Source organism: Danio rerio, chromosome 7 (assembly GCF_049306965.1).
Source record: "Danio rerio strain Tuebingen ecotype United States chromosome 7, GRCz12tu, whole genome shotgun sequence".
In the NCBI taxonomy this organism is placed as follows: Eukaryota; Metazoa; Chordata; class Actinopteri; order Cypriniformes; family Danionidae; genus Danio; species Danio rerio.
The window spans coordinates 5903165-5929665 of record NC_133182.1 but is presented as its reverse complement, the minus strand read 5'-3'; the positions used below and the strand labels follow the sequence as shown (position 1 = coordinate 5929665).

The 26501-nt window shown below is 40.7% G+C and overlaps 1 protein-coding gene across 4 annotated transcripts in view; it reads left to right on the top strand.

The window, feature by feature from the left end:
• si:cabz01036006.1 overlaps positions 1–26501 on the top strand; it is a 156163-nt gene that overhangs the window by 37922 nt on the left and 91740 nt on the right. For all 4 annotated transcript variants that reach the window (XM_021477672.3, XM_073907933.1, XM_073907935.1 and 1 more), the window contains 5 exons: positions 11461–11751; positions 14572–14856; positions 15337–15603; positions 20933–21220; positions 22380–22655. In XM_021477672.3, coding sequence (XP_021333347.3) covers positions 11461–11751; positions 14572–14856; positions 15337–15603; positions 20933–21220; positions 22380–22655 — 1407 coding nt within the window. The remainder of the gene's footprint in view (positions 1–11460; positions 11752–14571; positions 14857–15336; positions 15604–20932; positions 21221–22379; positions 22656–26501) is intronic.

The window sequence follows — 26501 nt, the reverse complement described above, 5'->3', positions numbered from 1 at the left end:
AAGCATTACCAACTGGTAGTAAAGCATTTCAACACATTGTGACAGTCTGGATTCGAACCCATTATTCCCGCATGATAGTCACGTACTCCATCCGCTCGACTAAACCATCTGATGATTCAAGGCTACAAAGTGGGCTTTGATACATCAATTTGCGCAACGTTTCGAAGCTTCGACACATTTGCTTCGATAGTTTCAGTGTTTCACGAAGCCTCGCTTTGCCCACCACTAGTAATGCTACTAAACAAAGTGAACAAACAAACAAACCAAACACGATGAACCAGATCACGAATAAAGCACGACAAACCTAAACAGAACATTGAAAATCCAAAGGCAAACTAAACACAACATAACAGGGCTTATAAAGAGAGAACTAATTAGACAATGAGGGACAGCTGGAAACAAGGAGTGATCATATGACTAGGATGCAAAACACAAACCAAAACAAAAACTGGTGCCCTTGAAAACCTCCAGAGGGTACTGCAGCAGGTGTGACAGATTTTGATTTTGATTTTGATTTGAATGTGACTACATTTTGATTGAATGTAGTGGGCCGCTCTGGCCCAAAATTCCAGGGCCGATTTTTTTGCCCCAGTCCAGCCCTGGCCTTTATACACATACATAGCAAACTTTTTTTTTCATTATTATATTTTAAATCTAATTAGCTAATCATCAAAAAAAATGCATTTTAAATGTCCCATAATATTAGTTATTTTTCCCCTATTATCAGGGCTTATTTAGATTGCTATATGGTGGCCTCTCCATTCCCGGCGCAAGGATGTTATAACTGAGGGGGCATTTTTATCAGATAGGGGGGCACTACACCTGGTTAATGATTTTGGTCCCTTTTGTTCCTTTTAGTTAGACTATTTATTCACATGTATTATTTCTTTGCATTGCTTTCTAAGTTTTTGACTTAAGGCAGTAATATACTTTTTTTTGTAATAATATTGCAATTACTAATTTTTTTCAATGTATGCAACGATATCGTTCATTAACGCAGACAGATCATGGCTTCAGCGTCAAACGAGTGCTTAAAATCCTATTTTATTTTCTTTATTTCTTTCTGGTTTATTTTAAATAATTGGCCTATAAATGTTTAAAATTTTAGGTAAAGACGACAAAGTATGCCCACACATGCAAGCTAACCCTCGGTTAGTTTATTGAATAATTCGTATAACCGGTAAATAAATATAGTGAAATCAGCTAAACCGAGTCATCACGCTTTACGTAGCCTATTACCCACACAAGTGTTAGGAAAAAGTAAAATGTTACAATCTAATGTCATTTAACAGATTATTTATATACATTTCAAAACATTATATAGCCAGGAAAATACCTTAAAAAGATACCTAAATTTACAGTTCCCCATCTAGGGAACTTCAACACTGCGTCTAACCAGAACGCTAGGGGAACACCTCTTTTATACGCGTCTTGAAGCACATGTGAAATCAATCTAATGTAATTAAGCAGGTGTCGTCAGACCAGAGAGTATAAAAGCCTGTACTGAGCATTCAGTATCAACTTCTTTGCTTTCAAGAAGCACGCACGTGAAAATACACCCTCTTTCTGTGAACTTTCATTACTGATTTGCATACACAAAATACAAAAAAACTGACAACTTACTTTTTTATTTTGGTATGGCAGAGAAAAACTTTAAACGTTGTGTGCCTCCATGCCCTAGCTTTATTACGGCTGGTGACTCACATGATTTGTGTTTAGAGTGTTTGGGAGAGGAGCATGCCCTGGCAGCATTTGAGAATGCTGACTGTGGACACTGTGACGCTCTCTCCCTTAAAGAGCTGCGTAGTCGGAGGGAGTTCTTTAATAAAGCTCCCGTGACGCACGCTCCTCGCGGTTCGGGTCTCGCTCGTGCTGAGGCTGAGCATCGACTTCGGTCGTGGGGTTCGCAGCTAGATCTGGCGGATGAGATGGAGACGGACTCTGTCCTTTCTCTCTCTGGATCCGTGAGATCTAATCCTCCTTCGGGAGCGTCAGAAGCACGCTCTGCGGTTTCTTCTGCGCCTCGTGGGAGGGCGGCGTCCTCCGTTTCCGAGGAAACCGAGGCGCCGCAGCAACAAATACAAAGAGGGTCGGGGAATCTGCCGCCCCAGTCAGTGGAATATGAGGAGTTAGTGGAGGTGATTTCACATGCTGCTGACAGGTTTGAAGTAATAGATTGGCAGCCAGCACGTGAGCAGCAGCAGCTGCGTCTGACAGGAATGCTGGATGAGAGAGAATTACCCAGCAGAGTAGATCCTCCACTAAGGGACCTCCCCTTTTGTCCGGAGCTACATGATGCGGTTTCTAAATCATGGAAAAATCCGTATTCAGCATGGTTAATGACACCAAAAACAGCTATTTATTCAGCAGTTCGTGGGCTAGGGGAAAAGGCATGTACAGTAATGCCAATGATAGAAGAGGACTTAGCATGTCATCGTCGTCCAGATCTAAAATCTGCAAGGGTCCCTCCTTTTTTGTCGAGACCATTAAGAGAAACATCGGGTCTAGTCGGCAAAGCATATATGACGGCTGGTCAGTCTGTTGGATGCCTGCACACCATGTCAGTGCTGCAGGCATATCAGGCTGACCTAATTAAAGAGTGCCTAGATGGTGGGGGAGCAACACCCAAACAGCTTCGAGAAGCTCTTCGGGTGTCAGATCTAGCTTTAAGAGCTACTAAAGAGGCAGTCTCTAGTTTGGGGCGATCTATGGCTACCCTGGTGGCTACTGAGCGGCACCTCTGGCTGACACAAGCAGAAGTGTCAGAAACCGATAGAGCTATTCTTATGGACGCTCCAATATCGAGCTCAGGGCTCTTCGGTGGCGACGTCGATCGCGTCGCCAAATCCTTCGACAGAGTTAAAAAACGCTCTAGCTCCCTCGGGCACTTCCCCCCCCAAGATCAAAAAGTCAGGGGGCTGTTAAAAGACAGCCCCAGCCGTCAACCAGCTCCTCATATCATGAAGTACAAAGGATAAAACGAAATCCTGACGTGTTGGGAGTCAGGCTTCCCAGGGCCCCCCCTGGACACCAAGAGCACCATTCAGCGCTCTCACTGAACCAGGGTCCGTGGTGAAAGGGAGAGGCCACCTCACCACTTATGTTGGTAGGGGGCTCTGTGTCTCCCGGGGTGGGCGTTCCTCAGTGTCTGAGGGCATTGGGGGCCCCACACCCTCTGTGGGGGGGGTCAAAGAACAACCAGAGGCCAGTCTCGAGAGGCTGGTACCCCTAGCACATTTTTTGGCAGCGTGGAAACACCTGCCGATGGTGTCCCAGTGGGTCCTGTTCACAGTAGAACATGGCTACAAAATACAGTTTTGTGCACGCCCACCTCGCTTCAACGGTATTGCACCCACCATAGTGAAGCCAGAACAGGCTCTGGTTATGGAACAGGAAGTACTGGCCTTATTAATAAAAGGCGCAATAGAGCGTGTTCTCCCACTCGACAGAGAGTCAGGGTTTTACAGCCGGTATTTTATAGTTCCCAAAAAGGAAGTCCGTCGGGGCCCTCAGGATCAGGATGTTAACCATCAAAAACGTGGTGTCACAAATTCAGTCCGAGGACTGGTTTGTGACGATAGACCTGAAAGACGCATACTTCCATATTTCCATCCTTCCCCAACACAGGAAATACCTGAGGTTCGCTTTCGGGGGCGAAGCGTTCCAGTATCGGGTTCTTCCATTCGGCCTAGCTCTGTCACCTTGAACCTTCACCAAAATAGTCGAAGCGGCACTAGCTCCACTTCGTATGCAGGGTATACGTATCCTAAACTACATAAACGATTGGCTAATTCTAGCTCAGACTTATGATATGGCAGTTCGGCATCGGGATGTCGTTCTCACCCATATCAGAAGGTTGGGGTTTCGGTTAAACACCGTAAAAAGTGTGCTTGTTCCAGCCAGGACGACCATTTTTTTTAGGTGTGCTATGGGACTCCATGACGATGCGAGCACGTCTGTCCCCGCCATGAATGGCTTCGATTCAGTCAGCCGTACACAGAGTCAAACTAGGCCAGTTCATCACTGTGAAACACTTTCAGAGGTTGTTGGGTCTCATGGCAGCAGCAGCCAGCATGATTCCGTTCGGTCTGCTGTACATGAGACCCCTGCAGTGGTGGCTCAAATCCAGGGGGTTTTCCCTCAAGGGGAATCCTTTCCGCATGATCAAGGTCTCGCGGCGCTGCCTTCGAGCCTTAAGTATGTGGAAAATGCCCTGGTTCCTGTCCCGGGGCCCAGTGTTGGGGGCTGTCTGTCATCGCGTCATGCTTATGACAGATGCTTCTCTAACGGGCTGGGAAGCAACGGGCTTGATCCGCATGATCAAGGTCTCGCGGCGCTGCCTTCGAGCCTTAAAGAGCCCATATTATGGGTTTTTGAAAATTCCCCTCCATGTAGTGTGTAACACAGCTCTAAGTGAAGTGAAGTATCCAGCTAAGGCTTAAATCTGTAAGAATACAGTGTTTAAAACTGTTGATTCATCTATAAAAGAGTCGACTCATAGTGCTTCGAACGAGTCGCCTTGATACCGACTCATTAGGTGTTTCGCCATGACGTACGAACGAAACCAAGTTATTCACGTGCACGCGCAAACCCGGGAGATTTCAAACCTGAGGCCCCACCCTCTGACGCAGAAACCCAGACACACACACACCCACAAACACACACACACACACAAACATGCCGGTTGATTGAAGTCACACTGCAGATGGATATATTGAGTCTCTACCCAAAGATGAAACCTCAGCATTATAACCAAGCAGTTGGAAACTTCTGGAAGCTACATGCTACAAAGAATACTTCATCTGAGTTTGTTAAAGGAAGGATCAGTAAAGAGTAACTGATGGACGTCAGGATGGGTTTCTTCCTACATTTCTCAAGTGTAAGTATGTGCGGTTAAAGTTGTTGCCTCGTTGACTCTAGCTTGCAAATGTATTTAGTTGTGATTTGTTACTTGTAACCGCGTGTACTGTATCAGGTTAACTGGATATATTATCTTATCGCGTGCAAAGTCACGTTAAAAACGCGACGCGTGCTGTTTGTTTATGGAGCTCCGTGCTAGAGTTCTGCTCCCGCGATTTATTCGGAAATTTATTCCCGCGCCGCAGAAATCTGGCGCGGGGACAGCCGCGGGAATAAATTTTCGAATAAATCGCGGGAGCGGTCGGTAACGGGTTTAATTTGGGACGGGAGCGGGCTGTCTAGCAATATCACGGATATTGCTATGCGAATTAGAAAGAGAGAGTCTGCTTGGTATGAGAGAGCGTATGAGAGAGAGCGAGAGAGAGCGAACGAACGAGCTCTGTGTGCTTTGTGCTGTGTGTATGTGTCTATACAGACAGCTTGGCTGTCTGGACTGTATACTGGGTGATTTTTGGTTGTGTTCTCCGCTCTAGCGGGACCGGGCGCGGCGGGCAGAAAACGGAGCGGGTTCTCAGGCTAAAACCTGGCGGGTGCGGGCGGAAGCGGAAGCGTTGTCATCCGGAGGTGTGTGTGTTTTTGTGTGTGTGTGGTATGGCGAGTACACGACTGTCTCCTTCGTTCGGTTATCCGTGGCACTATCCACTCGCCATAGTGTGGCAGCTAAAATTCACGCCTACACTATCGAGCGTGTATGAACTGTGATTACTTTTTAAATTGCTGATTAGCTATTGGCCATTTCCCTCTCTGACTGAAGGCAGTCGACCAATCGCGACAGACTGTCATTGGTCCAATCAGCGCAGATTAGCTTCGCGCTAAGGAGGGGTTTGGGAACAAATGAATCACTGGACGATTCATACAGGAGTCGCTGGGATAATTAGGTAAAAATAAATGCAGATTATAAGACCATGAAAGTGTTTTTTGACCTTGCATGCATATTAGACTGTTGTTGGAGACCCTTACAACCAAGATATGACCCTATTTCATGTATAATATGGGCTCTTTAAGTATGTGGAAAATGCCCTGGTTCCTGTCCCAGGGCCCAGTGTTGGGGGCTGTCTGTCATCGCGTCATGCTTATGACAGTTGCTTCTCTAACGGGCTGGGGAGCAACCCTGAGGGGGCTTCCCGCAGCGGGACGATGGGTAGAACATCATCGTTACTGGCACATAAACTGCCTGGAGATGATGGCCGTGTTTCTGGCCTTAAAACACTTTCTCCCAGATCTAATAGCCCTCATAGCCCTGCTGGCGGGTCTCTCGTGGGAGATCCCCATCAGCAGGGACCTTCTGTCCCAGGCAGGAGGAATGATACTTCATCCCCTACCCGACCTGTGGAAACTGTGGGTGTGGCCTCTGAGGGGGCCCACCTCATAGAGTATGGACTGTCAACCGAGGTTGCTCAGACCATTCTAAGCTCCAGGGCTCCCTCCACAAGGAAGCTTTATGCCCTAAAATGGGCTCTCTTTTCAGCTTGGTGCAGAGAACACCAGCTGAACCCAGTCAGCTGTCAGGTAGCCTCAGTGCTGAAATTTCTCCAAGATCGCCTGTCTGCTGGGTTAGCTGCATCCACTCTGAGAGTGTACGTGTCAGCTATAGCGGCCTACCGTTCTCCCCTAGATGATGAGTCACTAGGATAGGATCCGCTAATTCGTCGCTTCCTTCGTGGAGCCATAAGGCTAAGGCCTGTCAGCACACACAGGGTACCGACATGGGATTTAACATTGGTGCTCGAGGGCATCTCTGTTCCCCCATTTGAGCCACTGCAGGAGGCGTCAGATAAGTTTCTGACACTAAAAACAGCTTTCTTATTAGCTATTTCTTCCTTAAAAAGGGTTGGTGACCTCCAGGCTTTGTCAGTTGCACCTTCATTTCTGGAGTTTGCTCCAGGCATGTCCAAAGCCTTTCTTTATCCCAGACCGGGGTACGTGCCTAAGGTGCCCACTCATGTGGCGAGACCTGCTGTGCTACAGGCCTTTCACCCGCCCTCATTTCAGTCGTCGGACCAAGAGAAGTTAAACTTACTCTGCCCAGTTAGAGCTCTGAATACATATGTTAACCGGGTTATCAACTGGAGAAAGAGTGAACAGTTACTGGTCTGCTTCGGACCCTCAAAAAGGGGGAGTCCGGCGAATAAGCAGACAATAAGTAATTGGATAGTTGAGACTATCTCAATTACCTATCAGGCTGCTGGACGCCCTGCACCTAAATTTGTAAAGGCCCACTCCACAAGGGCTGTCGGGGCCTCCAAAGCTTCTATTTCGGGCTCAGCCCTTTCTGACATTTGCTTGGCGGCAGGATGGTCGACTCCACATACATTTGTGCGTCACTATCAACTCGATGTAGACCCCTCACCAGGGTCCTCTATTCTCACTGCGTAGTGTGCGTTCACAGTCAGCAGTGAGTCTGGCCTAGTGGGTATTGCGTTCCCCTAGCGTTCTGGTTAGACGCAGTGTTGAAGTTCCCTAGATGGGGAACGTCTCGGGTTACGTATGTAACCATAGTTCCCCGAGAGGGAACGAGACACTGCGTACTCCGCCATACTCTCTTCTGCCTGTTACTTCTTTCAAGCAAATTCGAAGTTGATACTGAATGCTCAGTACAGGCTTTTATACTCTCTGGTCTGATGACACCTGCTTAATTACATTAGATTGATTTCACATGTGCTTCAAGACGCGTATAAAAGAGGTGTTCCCCAAGCGTTCTGGTTAGACGCAGTGTCTCGTTCCCTCTCAGGGAACTATGGTTACATACGTAACCCGAGACGTTATTACTGTGAAAGATTGTTAAAGTTTGGCATGAATAACACGCAACCCAATAGGCTATATAACTTTTTTTCATCATTGTAAAGGTAAAAATAAAAATTTATGTAGAGGCTCCTACACACTGAACGCTTTTCGTTTGCGTTTATCGGCAGCGTTTTACGAGATGTTTTTCAGTGTTCAAACCCTATCGCTTTTCACTGGCGTCAAGCTGAAGAGTATGCAAAATTACTCTTTTGACGTTAGATGGCGCTGCACACCCTAACACCCGCTTATAACACAGAAGTAGAGGAGGAGAGGAAGTTCACACGTTTGTTGTTAAAATTACTGGTGACTCGAACAAGCATGGATGGTTCAAGCAGCAGCTCCAGCTCTAGCGATGAAGAAATTATTATTGTTGACCAGAGCAATAAGCAGCTCCACGTTCATATCGCCTCTGGGCATCTTCTTCAATGTGCGCTCGCATTGACAGTTTTGCGCTTGAGCGCCTCCAAGTGCCGTTTAGCCTAGTTCACACTACAGGATTTTAAACATCAGCAGATCGCTGTGCCGTTCACACTACATGACTTGACTTTGTGTCTTTGTGGTGTTCACACTACGCAACACTCTGCGAATGATCCACAAGAGGAGGGTCACACACTACATGATCTGACAACAACTCATTCCCCAACAGCTCATTCAAGCTACCAAACCACAGCCAATGAAACTTTGAGGGAGGAGTCGTCAGAAAAACTGAACACTATTGGCTGCTTGTGTGCTGATGACATCACTGACAGCGTTTCAGGCTTTGGAGAAAGCATTTCAAAACATCGTCAAATCAGCTGATCTATCAGAGGATTAATCACTCATCTGCAGGTTCCAGTGGATAGATACACAGAGAGTTTTTAATTTTTGTAATTTTATAACTCTTTGAAATAAAACTAACATATTTATAACACCCTGTCGTTTTCTAACTATCCGTGTATTTCTTTCTGACATTGTTATTATTTTTTTATTACAAAACAGTAAAGAACTGAGCATTTCTGCCTTAAATTACCATATTGGTCAAAATGACTGCATGCATGTCTGATACTTTTCACTGTGACTTTAAATATGTGTGCATTTTCTTGCCTAGCAACTTCCTGCTAACATAAACAAAACTTTCTGATGGCAAAAACATCAATTTACTTCAGATATCTTTCAAAACAGCATATTCTGTGCAGTGAAATAGCTCCTGTTTGAAAGTGAAAATGAAAGCCAAACCTTTAAGTGTTTTAGTATCTTAACTACATATTTATAGGCTGTATTACCAAAAAAAAGATCATATTTTAGGGTAATGGTGTCATTAAATATGATGCCAGACATTCAAAGCTTAATTTTAATATCTCAGTAATAGCTTTGAATGTAAATATGTTGTGACAATATGGCGTTTTATATGAGAACGGTCAGAATGAGCAGTATGGTAATTCTAATAGTTACAGAATTCTAGTTCCACTGTTAATATAGCCTACTCTCATGTCTGTGCTAACGCAGAATGAAGCGAGTGCACTGATGCCCATTCTGACCAATCACAGATGTTTCTGCTGAGCTCCTGAACACACAGCCATTCAGCTCATGCTGATCTGCTCTCTCATTGGCTGCAGCTCGTCACTACATCTGACCACACGTGGGGTTGAGTCGGCCGACAGCTCTGGAATATTCAGCATGCTAAATGTTGGATTTCCGTCTGCGAGGTGTCGGCGACGCGTCAGCGAGCCTCGTTGATGCGTTGTTCAGTAGTTCACACATAAAGAGCGGCGAGCGCCCTGCACCCGCAGATTTCTTCCCGATCACAGCCCGATCTGTCGGCGAGCTCGTTAACTTCCAAATCGGGCTCAAATCAGGCTTAAAATCCTCTAGTGTGAACTAAGCATTACTGTAAATTCAGCAGCTCTGTACACGTGAACAAAAGTGCTGATCTGATTGGTGGAGAAGGTTTTGACGTGGTGCGTCAAAACAAAAAAATTTGCAGGAGGCTTTTTTTTTTTTTAAATGACGCTTTTGCGCCTGCCGTTTTGCGCGTTGGTGTGCACGATCACATTGACACCCTTTATTTAGTCACGAGGCGTTAAACGTCGACGGAAAATGCGGGCAAAAAACGTCTTGGTGTGCATGGGCCTTTAAGCTATCATAAGTGAGTTTTTTCCATCATATTGTCCGATTAGCATTTGTAAAAACGCCATCATAAACCATTAGGTTACTAGGCCTACAAATTATTTCTGAGGGGGCAATTTTTGCCCCCCTTGCCCCTCCGGTAGCGGCAGGCCTGGGACTCTCCTGTACTGTCTCTCCATTAAACTGTGTCTCATTTACAAAACACCCTGCAGGTAGATAATCTGATCACTATAGTATTGATGTAGACACTTTTTTGTTTTACTTTGATGATTTAAATAAATCAATGAAAAAACAATATTTATATATATATATATATATATATATATATATATATATATATATATATATATATATATATATATATATATATATATCATATGTTAGCCATAGGTTGCGGCTGGAAGGACATATATGAAAATGTATATTGGAATAATTTGCAACCCCTGATAGTCAGGAACTAAGCCAAAGGAAAATTAATGGCAGAATATATGTTATGTAAAAGCAGCTAATGTTAAATACACTTCATAAAAGACATATCTTATGAAAGACCTAATTTTCTGATAACATAAAGGACTTCACATGGTTGAGGAAGGACCACTTTTACCACTAGATAGCTGCACCGCAGAGCTCCAGTATATTTTTGACCATTTAAAAGAGACATTTTCTTATTTTTAGTTTAGTTTTTAAATCATTTAAATAATTAATATAGTTTTTGTTTAAGAAATCTCTTGAAGGCTGAACTGTTTGCGGTGGTGATGTAACAATTGGTCATTGGTCATGCCAGCTATGTTGAAAGCTGTTTCAGTCATCTGAACGCAGACACATTTGCATTGTTCAGTTAATAATGAAAGTGGGCGCTGTATTTTATAAATGTAGTAAATATGTTGAACTCGGTATAACAGAAGTAGCTAGAGATCTTCTAAATTTGAGATTTGGATCAGAGTAAAAATAGTTATCAAAAATAAAGAATTATTTAAGGCGGTGCTTTGATTTATCCACTTGTGACTGCTGGTTGGATTTGTTAAAGTGGTTGTGCCTTTTCCACTTAACAGTTTTTTTTTATATGTTCATTGAGAATCACTTGTGATTTTAAGTAGGGCAGTACAATTAATCAAAGGTGATTGTCGTGTCCATCTTGTCAGTAAAGCTGGTTGATTATTCTTACAGATGAGCAGACTAGAAAATAACAGAAACATTTTCTGTACAGTGTATTGAGTGTAGATTGTGCACTTATCATAATTTGTGATTATAATCACTGATGCTTGCTTTTAACATGGATTCAACATAGACAAGAGTCTGTCAGTGAGCGACTAATGCACACCCCTCTGTTACATAACATGCCTCATTGGCAAATGAGTGTTTTTACACCTTAATTTAAAAAAAGCTTTGGTTATGATGTAGATGTTTTAAACAGTAAAACTAACATAATAATGTGTTGGAGGGAAGAGCTATTATGTCACATTATTTCTCATGTCATGACCACTTTAGACAAATCTGATATTTCTCAAAAGTTTTCACATTATAAAACATTTTGTTATTTATTCTTTGTATTTGTCACAATAGAACAATGTAGCAGAATATTTTTAGATCAAAGAAAGCAATGTTGAGATAATATTTATCTTTTTTTTCTTTATGTGTGTATTAATGCAGAGAGACCAAAGGCTGAACTGACGGTGAGTCCAGATCAGCATGTGTTCACTGGAGAGAAAGTCACTCTCACATGTGACATAGAGACAGTAGGAAACATTAAATGGACATACAGATGGATTAAAAATGGACGCACTCACCATCCAAATGATGCATATTCAACAACATCAGAAGCAGTGTTGAGTTTTAGAGCTGTGTCTGACACTGATGCTGGTGATTACAGCTGTGAAGGAAAGACATCATCAGACCCACAGAGATCAGTGACCAGTAATGTTGTTAAACTGACTGTATCAGGTGAGTCTTCATGTTCACATCTGCACATTTACGTCAATAATTGTGGCTCAACACTTTCTGTCAGCTTCTCTGTATCAGCCACATCAATCTCCTTCTTATAAAATCATTTGAAAAGGACATAACTGCTGTGTTTTCAATATTTACTTTCATGTTTCAGCAAAGCCTCTAGTGATGGAAGCAGGCAGCCCCCCTGCCCAGAACGCCCCTAAGTCCGGCAACGGACCGCGAAGCATCCCTGGGACAGGCCATCGGGAGAAGAGGGAACTTGCTCTTTCCACGCTGGCACTTTTTACTGCCATGAAAACATCATGAAAGAGCTCTTTTCCACTTCCCCAGATGTGACAGCCCAAAATCTGCCAGTCTGGGACGCTATGCTTTCTAGCTTGCAGGTTCGGTGCGTTTCGCCAGTGGCTCACGAGCGCTGGGAGGACGGTCTCCTTTCTCCCACCCCTCGAGCCTCCCCTCCGGAGCTCAGGTGCGAAGTGAGAGCAAATCTCTCACCTCCAGCTCTTCCGTGGGACCCGCGCGCTTCCCGGATCAGCACACCCACTCCACGCTGCCCCACTGCTGGTACGTCAGCGATGAGTCCATTAGCGAGAGCTCCGCCTGCCTGGTTAGCACGGGCCAGCTCTTCGCAGTGGCTCATACTCACAATCAGACTCAGCTATGCGATTCAGTTCGCGAAACAGCCCCCCAAGTCACGAGTGTGTATTCACCAGGGTCAGCCTCCTGTCCACCCCTGTCTTGCGAGAGGAGATTGCTGTCCTCCTGGCAAAGGGTGCAATCGAGCCGCTCCCTCCAGCCGAGATGGAGAGCGGGTTTCACAGACCGCACTTCATCGTGTCCAAAAGAGCGGTGGGTCACGGCCAATCCTAGATCTGCTCGTTTTGAACCGCTGTCTGCACATACTGCCGTTCAGAATGCTCACGCAGAAGCGCATCCTCCGGTGCGTTCGTCCTCTGGGTTGGTCTGCAGCATTAGACCTGATGGACGCGTATTTCCATGCCTCCACTCTTCCTCGTCAGTTTCTGCCGTTTGTGTTCGAAGGTCGAGCTTGGCAATACAAAGTCCTCCCCTTCGGGCTCTCTCTGTCCCCGCGGGTCCTCACCAAGCCTGCGGAGGGTGCCTTAGCAACCCTTCGGCTCGCGGGCATCCGCATACTCAATTTTCTTGATGACTGGCTGATTTTTGCCCACTCTTGGAGCAATTGATTATGCACAGAGACAAGGTGCTCCGGCATTTCCACCTGTTGGGGTTTCAGGTCAACCGAGAAAAGAGCAAACTCGCCCTGTGCAGAGGATCTCTTCTCTCTGGCTGGAGCTAGACTCGGTCACCATGGCAGCGCGCCTCTCCGGAGAGCGCGCTTAGCTAATGCTGTACTGTCTGAGAGAGCTCGACAGTAAAATAGTGGTCCCACTGAAACTGTTTCAGAGGCTCCTTGGGCATATGGCATCCGCAGCCCTTTCACGCCGCTCAGATTACTCTATATGAGACCACTTCAGCACTGGATTCACGATCAAGTCACCAGACGCGCATGGCATGCGCGCGCACACCAAGTCTCTGCTACTACACTGTGCGCCGCACCCTCAGCCCTTGGAGCGACCCCTTGTTCCTACAGGTCTGAGTGTCTTTAGGACAGGCGTCCAGTCTTGTTGTCATTTCAACAGACGCTTCCAACACAGGCTGGGGGGCTGTGCGTTGCGGGCATGTGGCTGCGGACCTGTGGAAAGGTACCCAGTTGCATTGGCATACCGCCTGGAGCTGTTGGCAGTGTTCCTCGCTCTCCACCGTTTTTTTCCGGTGCTGGAGCGGCAACACGTGCTGGTCAGGACGGACAGTATGGCGGCGGCAGCGTATATCAACCGTATGGGGGTATGCGCTGATTTCTTTTGTCTTGTTTCTAGTCCAAATATCTAAACATTCTTAAATTAAGAAGCATTTTGTCAACAAGCAAAAAAGATTGTCTTAAGGAATAATCAGTCAGTGGCATAAGCAAAATAATCTTATTTCAAAGCGAAAAACAAGATTATTTTGCTAACTCTATGTGACGTTATTTTTAAAACAAGACAATAAGTTTTCCCTGTATAGAAAAAAAACTTCTTAGTGTAAGAATTATTAGATATTTTGACTAGAAACAAGGATCTCAGGAAAAAAAAAAAAAAAAAAACATTTTTGACATTTAAATGCTACAGAGTAAAATACTATATAAAAGAAGCTATATTTATGGCGGTTCCTGGTCCTATCCATCCTTTTTCACTATTGGTTGGAATTAAAGGTGTTTTTTTTTTTTTTTTTTTTTTTTTTTTTGATGCAGTTGCTGTCAGATTCAGCCACTCCTTGAGAACTACATTCTGTCTGCAATTTTTCCTTTGCACAGTGACTGATTTACAAACAGCCTGCAGTCAAATACTCCCGTCATTTTCACAAGAACAACAAAAGTTTAGAATGAACCATCCACTTATTCCTGCTGCTGAGATCCTCCTGAATCTGTACAGAGACACAAAAGAGCTTTTTAATCCAGAAGTGTCAAAGCAAAGATTGTAATCAACTAATTCTGTTATGAAGTGACTTGACATCCAGTGTATGCAGGTGTCTTTACTGAGCAGATGTTTAGGACGGAGGGCTTTATGCCAAGATACACATACTTAGTGTATGAAATGCATTGTGCAGGACTTAATACTTAGTTCTAGTGCTGCTTAACTTTTAACAATTAATTATAATTCACAAACTGAAATAAAAAGTGTATGTCTTCTTCTTATAAAAATCATTTTAAAAGTACACAACTGTGCTGTGTTTTCATTATTTACTTTCATGTTTCAGCAAAGCCTCTAGTGAAGGTGAGTCCAGATCAGCATGTGTTCACTGGAGAGAAAGTCACTCTCACATGTGACATACAGACAGGAGGAAACACTGAGTGGAAATACAGATGGATTAAAAATGGACGCACTCACAATCCATATCATCCACATTCAACAACATCAGAAGCAGAGTTGAGTTTTAGAGCTGTGTCTGACACTGATGCTGGTGAATACAGCTGTGAGTTAAAGACATCATCACACCCACAGAGATCAGTGACCAGTGATGCTGTTACACTGACTGTATCAGGTGAGTCTTCATATTTACATCTGCACACGACTAATTGTGGCTCAACACTTTCTGTCAGCTTCTCTGTATCAGCCACATCAGTTCTTATAAGAGTACCGAAGCAATTCACTAAAAGTCATGTTTCAGTTAAGATGCAGAGCTTTTTAATCCAGACGTGTCAAAGCAAAGATTATAATCATCTAATTCTGTTAGTTTTAGCATGAAGTGACTTGACATCCAGTGCAGGTGTCATCACTGAGCGGATGAGTGGTCAGGGCTTCTGTTCAGGAGGTGTTTATGCTAATATACACAGATTTTGTGTGTGCAATGCATTGTGCCGTACTTAATACTTAGTTCTAGTGCTGCTTAACTCAGTAAACAATTAAATATTATTCACAAACTGAAACAGTGTAAGGTTTTTTCTTATAAAATAAATTTTAAAAGTACATAACTGTGATCTTAACAACTGTGCTGTGTTTTCAATATTTGCTTCTGTTTCAGCAAAGCCTGTAGTGAAGGTGAGTCCAGATCAGCATGTGTTCACTGGAGAGAAAGTCACTCTCACATGTGACATACAGACAGGAGGAAACACTCAGTGGACATACAGATGGATTAAAAATAATTCAGTAGTCTCTAAAGCCGTCAATAGAGTCTTCAGCATCACGCCTGTGTCTGATGCTAATGCTGGTCAATACAGCTGTGAGTTAAAGACATCATCAGGCCCTCAGAGATCTGTCACCAGTGCAGCTGTTAGACTGACTGTATCAGGTGAGTTATCAGATTCACGACTCTTCAATGATCATTTACCATCAGTATTATGGCTCATCTTCACTTCTCAGGTCCTCATTTAGGGCAGTTCACTCATGATCTCAAACAGTATTTTAAGATTATATGATATAATTATATGATTGTATTGTATTAATTTATATGCTTATTTTAAAATCGAAACAAAAATTTATAGTTGAAGTTAGAATTATTAGTCCCCCGTTTATTTTTTCCCCAATTTCTGCTTAACGGAGAGAATATTTTTTCAACAATAACTCATTCCTAATACCTGATTTCTTTTATCTTTGCCATGATGACAGCCCATAATATTTAACAAGATATTTATCAAGACACCAGTATTGAGCTTAAAGTGACATTTAAAGGATTAACTAGGTTAATTAGGTTAACTAGGCAGGTTAAGGTATACAGGCAAGTTTTTGCATAATAATAGTTTGTTCTGTAAACTATAGAAAAAAATATATAGCTTAAAGGGGCTCATAATTTTGACCTTAAAATGGTGCTTAAAAAATTAATAACGGCTTTCATTCTGGTTGAAATAAAACAAATAAGACTTTCTCCAGAGGAAAAAATAATATCAAACATACTGTGAAAATTTCCTTGGTCTGTTAAACATCATTTGGGAAATATTTAAAAAAGGGGGGTTGGGGGATAATTCTGACTTCAACCTTAATGTGCCCCCTAAAAGCAAACATGACCCCTGCCTGGCCCCCAATTACTCAGGTCCAGAACCGCCACTGGCTCTTTGTATGTTATATATAAAGCCAGGATGCACATTTGTTATTATCCTCTGCAAATCATCTGTTCTTGTGTCATTTATTAAGTGCTACAGCCGGGCACCTCAAATGTATTACCTGAAAGTTTCGACGATAGACTGGACGATAGGCTGGACAAAAACCAGCAGACTGGGGAACAGCTTTTTCCCCAGAGTTGTCTCCCTCCTGAACTCTGCCCCTCTTTGACTCTTTGACTCTCTAACTTAAACTTCTCGCAATCACTGCACTGTTTAACATTTGCACATTTAAAATTTGCACATTCACTGCACCACATTGAACTGTTTAATTATTGAACTGTACATACCCACTGCATATGGGCATTTGTAATTATGTACACACCCACTATACATATACACTTGTAATCATGCTTATTTATCTGCACACTACTGATTATTAATAGCAACCTGCACATATATTCATATATTGTAACATATACACTTGTAATCATGTTTATCTATCTGCACAGTACTGATTATTAATAGCAACCTGGACATATATTCATATATTGTAAATCTGTTCATAGCTTATCCTTCTGTAAATAATGTTGATAGTACATCCATCTGTAAATATCACCATAGTTTTTCTATAACTGCACTTTATAACTTATTCCTGTATCCTGCACTTGCTGCTATTGCACTGCTGGTTAGACCTAAACTGCATTTTGTTGCCTTGTACTTGTACATGTGTAATGACAATAAAGTTGAATCTAATCTAATGTAATCTAAAATTACACATTTATGCAAATATATTTTATAATTAATTAAAACTATCAAAATGCAGAGAGTATGCGGAAGGAAAGGGGATCTTTTCTCAGGCTGAAATGTTAAAGTATATAAGGCTACTTTTAACTGGACTTAATATTTTAAGACCTTTAAACAATTTCATTTCTTAAAATAGTTCAAATTGTTGACAGAGTAGTAGTTTTTTATCACAAGGAATAAAGAGTCAAATAATTAATGGGGAAATTTATATTATGTGGACACAAGAGCACTAAACTGAGTTAGTGGCTCAATCTAGTGGCTGTGTGTGGATCTGTCCCCACGTTGAAGAACAAAATACTGTATAAACCTAATATTACTTAGGCCACTATTAAAGGTGCAGTAGGTTATCATCTTCAGAAACATGTTTTGTTATTTCTCTTTTCACTTCTGATGTAATTTATCCATAAGTGCCCAGCAAAGTGGACTCGCTTTCATTTTAAATGGAGCGTATGTTCCTTTCAAATGTCAATTTAGTATGTGATATGTGAATTTATGTTTTATTTATTATATAGAACTTCACACTTCTAGTAAAAAGACGCTGCAGGCAGTGCTGTTGTGCAAATTAGTGAATAAAGGTTCTGAGGTGAAGTAAAGGTTTCAGTGAAAGACAAGGGAGTAGGGAACGATGCACACTGTGCTCTCTGCACCTGCCCTTATTGCCCCAAGTGTCTTTCTATCAAGGCAGCATTTTCTTGCAATGACATGCCCTTTTGGGAAAGTCTGACAAATCTAATTATGTTAAATAATTACAAATAATTTATCCTTAAAAACAAATTCCACATGAATACTGTACCGGATGCCTTTATTTAATACCCTAATTAAATAAAGAAACCAGAATCCTCTCTTGGCTATCTTTCTTAGCTAGAGTTTTGTTTAGCACCTTATATTATAATGTTGTTTAAGGAATAAATTAGATTCAAACCTTACCACACAAGGTATGTTGATGGGTTCTGCAAATGAAGCCAATGTCAGTGAAGAAAATTAATGACATAGACTTTTATTAATAAAATAAAATCCAGTAAAAAAGAAGATAAATCCTTTTATTTATCCTCCGTTGACAATAAAAGGCCTAAGACATTCAGCATACAGAAGTCAGTGTTAGCACGCTGCTGGTCTGTCTGCTCCAGCCTTTTATACAGTATTCCAGCCTTGAACACAGGCGTAGAAATCCCCTCCAGTAAATACACAGCGAAGTAACAATTAGTGTCTGATATACTTGAGAATATCTAAAGTTTGATATACTTGAGAATATCTGTTAAAACATAGAAGAAATCCCTCTTTAGGGTGATACATTTGAATACAAACATTGCAAATCATTTCTTCTATTACATCAGCATTTGGGCAGTCTTACAGGAGTCTTATCCTCTAAGGTCAAAGCTCCTAGTTCCAAGTGGTGCTCGCTGCAGAGCCATTTGAGGAGAGCTGAGCTCCAGCAAGGGGGAGCTTAAGCTTGAGCTCCACCTTTTTTGCACTTCTTCTACGAGTGATGTCACTGGGGGTAGGGTTAGGGGTGGGGTTGGTGTACGCATTAAAACAGCTTACAGGAGGAGGAGCGACAGCTCATGCTCCCCCTCGCTGGAGCTCAGCTCTCCTCAAATGGCTCTGCAGCGAGCACCCTCTCACTAGTTGGCAAAGAATATATTTTTCTGAAGATAACGCTCTCAGGCTTTCGGTTGTAACATTTGGTTAGAAGTGTCATCTAGACCATTTCTGCCTTTATTGTCAGAAGAAAACTGACTCACTGTACGTTTTCCTTAACTTCTTCGAACTCTGTTGAAAGTGTTTCTTATGTTTCTTCTCATTTTTTATAGCAGTCTTTGCAAGCATATGAGTATACAAATATATAAGTAAAGTTTTGTGTTTTACACAATTAATGTCGTTGAACCATCCAGACACTACAATACTTTTTCTTGGCAACATCTAAGTCATCCGTGACGTGCCAACTATGCATGCTGCCTGCTGCTCACAAAATACAACGAATTAATAAAATGCATTAAAATTGCCTTTACACATGCATTGCAAGCATTTCACTATAATATTTTAAATTCAATCAGCTAAGTCACTGATAAGATTTAAATGGTCTTATTTCATATATTTTCAAAGCAGGGCCGGAGTGGGACTGCTTTTTAGCCCTGGAGTTTCAAGCCTCAGACCGGCCCAACTCAGTTCACGACTGACTATTTTAAAATAAGGTCATTTCCAATTCAGTTTCTAATGACACTATCACGTCTTTTTTAAGAAAACAGCTGCTTTAGAACTTCAAATGTTCAACAACCCTAACAGTATTATATGTCTTAACAATAAAAATGAAGAAAGAAAAAAAAAAAAAAAAAAAACATACTTCAATGAGAATCAAACCCTGGTCGGCAGCGTCATAATCTTACGTGCCAACCACTGGTCCACAGCAATTGTTGTTATATCATACATAACCTGCAGGCTACTTATATATAAACAGAGCAGAGCTACGGTAAAATAATGAATAAGAAGACTGTGGTCAAATAAATAAATTAATTTAAAAAGTGTGACTGCTGAGAGCAACAGATTCTTGAGCTAGGGACACCAGCCCTCGCAGCCAAAAAACGGACCGGCCCACCGGGAATTCTCCCGGTCCTCCCGATTAGCCAATCCGGGCCTGTTTCAAAGTCTATCTTGTACATACAGTCATCACTTAAATTACATTGTGCCATTAAATTAAAACATTTTAACAGCTAAAGATCTTCTAATTTTGAGATTTGGATCAGAGTAATATCACTTATCAAAAACAAAAAAATACTGAATCTAAAATTGGATCAAAAATTTGATTTAGGGCTGTGCCTAAAAATTTAGGGCTGTGCTTGGATTTATTCACCTGTGACTGCTGGTTGGATTCTGAGATGTGGGTGTTAAAGGGGTCATGTTTTCACTTTACAATTATTTTAATATGTTACTTGAAATCACTTTTAAAATTAATCAAAGGTGATTGTCGTGTCCATTTTGTCAGTAAAGCTGGTTGTTTATTCTTGCTGGTGAGCAGACTAAAAAATAACAGAAACATTATCTGTACAGTAGATTGAGTGTAGATTGTGTACTCATCATAATCTGCGATTATAGTCACTCCTGTTTGCTTTGAACATGTGAGAAGATTCTTGCATTTAGAGTAGAGAAAAATCTGTCAGTAAGCAACTGAGTGGGTGGAGTCTCTGCTCAGGAGGCGTGTTTATGCAAATATGCACACCTCTGTTACATAACATGCATCGTTGGCAAAGGAGTGTTTTTACATCTCGGTTTAAAAAGGATTTGGTTGTAATGTAATGTTTTAAACATTGGAATTTGCATAATAATGTTTTGGAACAAAGAGCCATTATTCCACTATTGCATTTTTCAAGTCATGACCACTTTAAACAGGCTGTAGTTTACATATTTGATATTTACTTTCTGTCAGTGTTTCTGTGGCTATTCACGATTATGATGGGAATATAAAAGGATTTTAGCAGATGATGAAGATGAATCAGGGTGGACATTTAATCAAGGCATTTTTTACTGAAATAAATGAAACATCATGATGTGCTCAATACTTATTTTACCTGCTGTATAATCACAGTCCTAATGCGAGCTGATAAACATTTACCTAAAAAGTGCTGAAGTGTTTCATTACAATAAACACAATATAAAGCATTTTGTTATTTATTCTTTGTTTTGTCCATTTAAACAGAAAAATATGTAGCAAAATATTTTAATCAAAGAAAGCAATGTCAAGATATTATTAATCAGTATTTCCTCTTGTGTGCATTAATGCAGAGAGACCAAAGCCTGTAGTGAAGGTGAGTCCAGATCAGCGAGTGTTCACTGGAGAGACAGTCACTCTCACATGTCACATACAGACTGTAGGAAAATTTCAGTGGACATACAGCTGGATTAAAAATAGAGGCACTAACTATCAAAGCTATCCAAACACAAGGTCATCAACAGCAGACTGGAGTTTCAGAGCTGATTCTGTGTATTTGGGAGGTCAATACAGCTGTATAGGAGAGAGATCAGACTTACAGAGATCACACACCAGTGATGATGTTACACTGACTGTATCAGGTGAGTCTTCATATTCACATCTCTTGACTAAATGTGAATTTAAAACAATAAAAAATAATTATTAAGATGCTTCGTATGCTCTTTTTATGTCAGCCATGTGTCCTCTGTTAAAAGATGAAAATGTTCACTTTTGGATTTATTTTATTGTTATTACTGTTGTTGTTGTTGTTGTTGTTGTTGTTGTTGTTTTGTTGCATGAGATTGTTTTTCATAGAACAGATTTACTGCTAAAGCTAAGAAATCCCTCAAATCTAAGAGCCTCAAATAATGTGGTTTCTTTTAGCTTCACCACAGAAATGCAATGTATATTCACATGACATCTTTATACCACACACCTTAAAGCCACTCACAACACCACACAGCACAATGAAAACTGTATGAACACAAACAAATAGCATATTGCATCCTTTACGTACAGATTATTAGAAATTAAATTGCATAAATGAGCATCACAATCGATTATATTTCAGAACAAGCGATCATTCATACTTACATTAATTATCATCAACACACCTCAAAACTCTCACCAAGAATACTAATATAATCCTTCCATACTCAAACATGCCTCAAGTTCACTTCAAAAAGAGGCAATGTACAGTATAAAACACACAAAAACAATATACAGTAGGCTCAAAGGATTAATCTCTCTCGTTCCTGCCATCTTATTAACCTTACTACAAACCAGCTCTCTATGCTGTCAAAACAGGTCAATTACAGCTCAAATGCTTATGCTTTCTGGATATAATACACACATGCTGTGATGATGCTGATCTTTGGTGATAAATCATTTTAACACACATTTTTCATTCAACCTAAGTATGACCAATGCATTTATAACTTAAATGACCAAGCAGTAATATGAAATGAGCAGTGTAACAATATATACACAGTGAAAAAGTTATCAGGGTACGTTTTTACTGTAGAAACAGTTCAACAAATTCCTGAGTACAGCTGAATTTAGCTGGTGTTTGTCTGAGAACCTGAGGAAGTCAGATCCTCTTCAAAAACAGCAGATCAGAAAACTATTGACAACATATAAGTAAAAAATTATCTATGAACTATGAGATGAGAATTATATACATTTTAATTTACAGATTTAATTATTTTTACTGAGAGAGCTGTTCTGAGAGTCTCTTCATGTTTTTGTCTTTCTCCTCAGATTTACCCAAACCTACAGTGACTGTGACACCATACAGTGCTGTATTCCCTGGAGAAACAGTCAATCTGAAGTGTGAGATTGATCACAGTGACTGGACATATGAGTGGTATACATCCAGAGACAGTTACAGGGTGTTACAGTATCGTCACACAGTAAGCGGAGACACTCTCACTATCAGAGGAGCTGCTGACTCTGATCAAGATTGGTACGGGTGTGGGGGACGCATAAGATCCGTCTTAACACAATCATACTATAGTGTTTATCTCTCAGTAAAGGGTGAGTACTTCAGAAAAACTGTGCTATAATGTGATAAAAAAGGATCAAATATAAAATCTGCTTTACATTAAATGATCCAACACATTTTGGATATTTGCAATCATAAAATAAACATATTTAAATAATCACATTGGAAGTTTATTTTACTCTTAAATAATGTTAATATTATAAATGTTGTGTTTAATAAAACTGCAGACAAACCAACATACAGAAAGGATATTAAACGTTTATTATAGTTGTTGTTTTTGTTATTATTATTTTGTTATTATTATTATTGTTTAATGTATAAAATAGTATACATTACCACAAATATTATGCAATCATCACCCCTCAAACAATGTGTGATTGTCTGCGAGGACAATATAAGACAGACAAGGTCATCGGTTAGAGGTGATTGTTCACTTAAACTAAGAGATTTGCTTTTGGACAATCAGTTTATTCAGTCAGAGCAGCAGAAAGATGGAATAAAATACCAGTGCAAATCAGAGAGAGCAGCACCTTAATCATTTTAAAGCTGTTCTTAAAATTTGGCTTAAACATAATCAAATATGCAATCACTGACTTGATTTCATTTTATGGACAATGATGTGTTGTGTGTATTGTATTGTAAGTGTAAAACGTATTATTTTTTACTGTTAAATGTGTTATAATTTCCTGCCCCGGGACTACATGTGTAAATTAGCTTTATAGCAAACTCTGGCACAAGATGTCATGTTGTACATTGTTCCTGTATAAATAGATAAAATAAAATAAATAAAATTATTACTATTATTATTATTATTATTAATAATATTTTATTATTATTGTAGGGATAGTTTACAGTTTAACCCAAAGAATGACCAGTCTGGTAGATGAAGAAGAGCCGGAGTTAGAGATTTTAAAAAAATAAATTAAGTTTACTGAAGATAGTTTGCAGTTTCATTCGCAGAAGCCAGCTTCAACACTCGCAATGAGTTCCTAGGCCGCTCTGCTTACAGTTACAACAATCAAACAATTATACTCTTTACACAAGTCCAGAAAGGGTGGGATCCAGGTAAACAGTTCTCATTGGTTACAACAGAAATAGACAATTCTAAATACATGCGTCAAAGAAACATGGTATCTACTTCCAGATATGGATGGCCTTAATGTGTGCGTCAAAGAAAGCATTGTATCTGTCTCCAGATATGGATGGCGACCTGATGCCTAGAGGTGAGGTCGCCTTAAGTTATTAGGAGCTGATCTCCGACCTGTAAAAAGCTAAACCAGGAAAACAATAGACACAAACGACCATCTGTGTTAAAGACTCAAGGATGTTTCTTGTATGTTCAGCTGTGTTATCAGGCTGGTTCAAGACTGTTTCCATCAACAGTCTGCTGCAATATCTTTACTACACACAGTCTATCTCCACACAAAAAGAAATTACATTAAAATTAATTATACTCAAAAACAGATCAATCAAACAGCTATAATATTATAGGCAATATCAGGAAAACTAGAACAGCTGTCTTCTTCTCCTCTGTATTGGACCTCCAGACATAGGAACAGATGGGGAGGGAGAGAGAGATCTCCATGACCTATGACCTGGTTTGTGTGTTTCCTGAAAACAAAGTTAAAATAGACAGGCAAAAAGAGAAACAAGGACACTGAACATTCTTGCAGTAAGCAGTTTTAACTTACTCATTAGTTAAAATCAATTCACAGTTAAATACTGAGAAACAGGATGATGAAAAGGATAAACGTTGGTCTATGATGAGACGGATTGGAAAGCAGAAATCCGAATCCTTCATTATTAATTAATTAATGATTAAACATGTGTGCAAACTAGAGTACTTCAGCAAGTGCTGTACTATTGTCTACTCAAAATAATAACAACAGCATTTATTTCATTTTATTTTATTATTATTTTTAATTTATTTTATTTAGTTTTATCTTATTTTTAACAATAATCTTAAAAGTCTACCTTACTCTAAAATAATATAATTATTTTAATCATTTATGTTGTTTAAATCTGTTCAATGTTCATTTAGAATCAACATTGATGGCCCAGCACTTTCATTTTTTTCTGAATGAGAAACATGAGTTCCTTTAAGAGGCTTTATTATCTGATCCTCTTGCCACATGTGGCAACAATCATTATCAATAAGCATACTAATTACTGCATGTTTTACAAGAAATAATAAAAAAGTGAATTCTTTACCAAATTAACTGAAATGATGCATTTTTAACCTACATACAAATAATTGTATTCTATAAACAAACAAGTAATTAAAGATGGTGTGCAATTTCGTGATGCTTCCAAAATATAAATAATCAATTGTTAAACTATCCCTGATGGTGTCAGAGTGTTAATGCATGTCCTATGAAGCTGACGGATGTGTTTTTGTAACAAAAATACTTGTAGAATTTAAATTATGAACTCGAACCATTGACTTTCATTTTGTTTCATTTTTTACGTTACATTAAAATGTGACATGTAGAATTTAATAGAGAAAAAAAAATCTGTAGCATTTATGAGCACTGTTTAGTCAGCTCATAATCATGGAGTTCACTACAGTCTCTGGATTTTCTGCATCCCAGACATAATATATTAACCATTTATACAATCCATCTGACTATCTGATATTAGGCTTGTATAAACTATATGATGAATATATTTAATTATTAATTAAATATTAGATTAAATCTGAGAGCTCCCTCATCCTGTCAGGTCCTCTGTCTGATCACCTGGGTTTGTTTGTGTTTTGCACTTGTTTACATGTATTTCAGCACGTGTGGTGTTTTGATCGCTCTCTCATAACATACTTGCTTTGACACGTCTCCACCCATCTTCCCACTCATCCCTATTATTCAATTAAACCAATTTTACTCACCTGTCTTCCTGTAATTTTCCCTCTATTTAAATCGCTCTCCTCGTGTTGTCATTTGTCAGATCGTTGTCGTTTGGTTGTGGTCAGCGTGCACTGTTTCACTAGTCCTGTCCAGTCAGTTCCTGTTGTCTCGAGCCCGTCTTCTGGTTGGTTATTCCTTTTATTTATTTCTTCGTTTTTGACCCCTCTCTGTCATCTGCAGGACCTGTTTCTGTTTTGTTTATTCGCCGTGGTTGGCCGATTGTCTCCGATCCCCGGCATCAACATTCCCTCCCGTCACCTGTTCCACTCTTCTTCTCCCTCTCGGCTCTGCCGCCCGCCGGATCCAGTATACCGCTGTATCGCCCCCTGCCGAGTGAACTTGAAATTACACCCTGAGAGACAATTTTTCCCTTCTACGGAGCGGTTTCTGTTGACAGTTTTTGAGCTCTTTCTTCTGAGCAACCTTGAAGTTTGTTTTCGTTTCATTTTGTTAATTTTATTTACCTGAGTCCCTTTAAAGATCCCAGTAAAAATTCTATCCTCTTCGGAGCAGTTTTTGTTGAACTTTTTTCATTATTTTTTTAAAGTTGATTAGATTTTTTTTTCTCCCTGTGCTTAAGCCCAGTTGGGTCATTTTTTGTCACTAATAAATTCTGAAAGAGACCTGCACTTGTGTCCGTTCTGTTCCCTGACAGAACGATCTGACCACTATGGACACAGCAGGTCCAGATCCTGTCAGAGCAGCGGTTGCCCAGCAGGGGGTGCTTTTGGGCCAACATGAGACCCGACTCAGCAACACCAGCCGAGAGGTGGAAGTGCTTTCCAATCAGGTGGCTGAACTTACCAATCGCTTGCAGGAACTCCAGTATGAAACCAAACGGCAAGGTTTTCGCCATGAGCCTGAACCACGTTGTAATAATCCACCACCATATGATGGGGACCCTAACTCATGTCGGGCCTTCTTGGCACAATGTTCGGTGGTATTTGCCCTTCAACCACGCATGTATGATGCTGA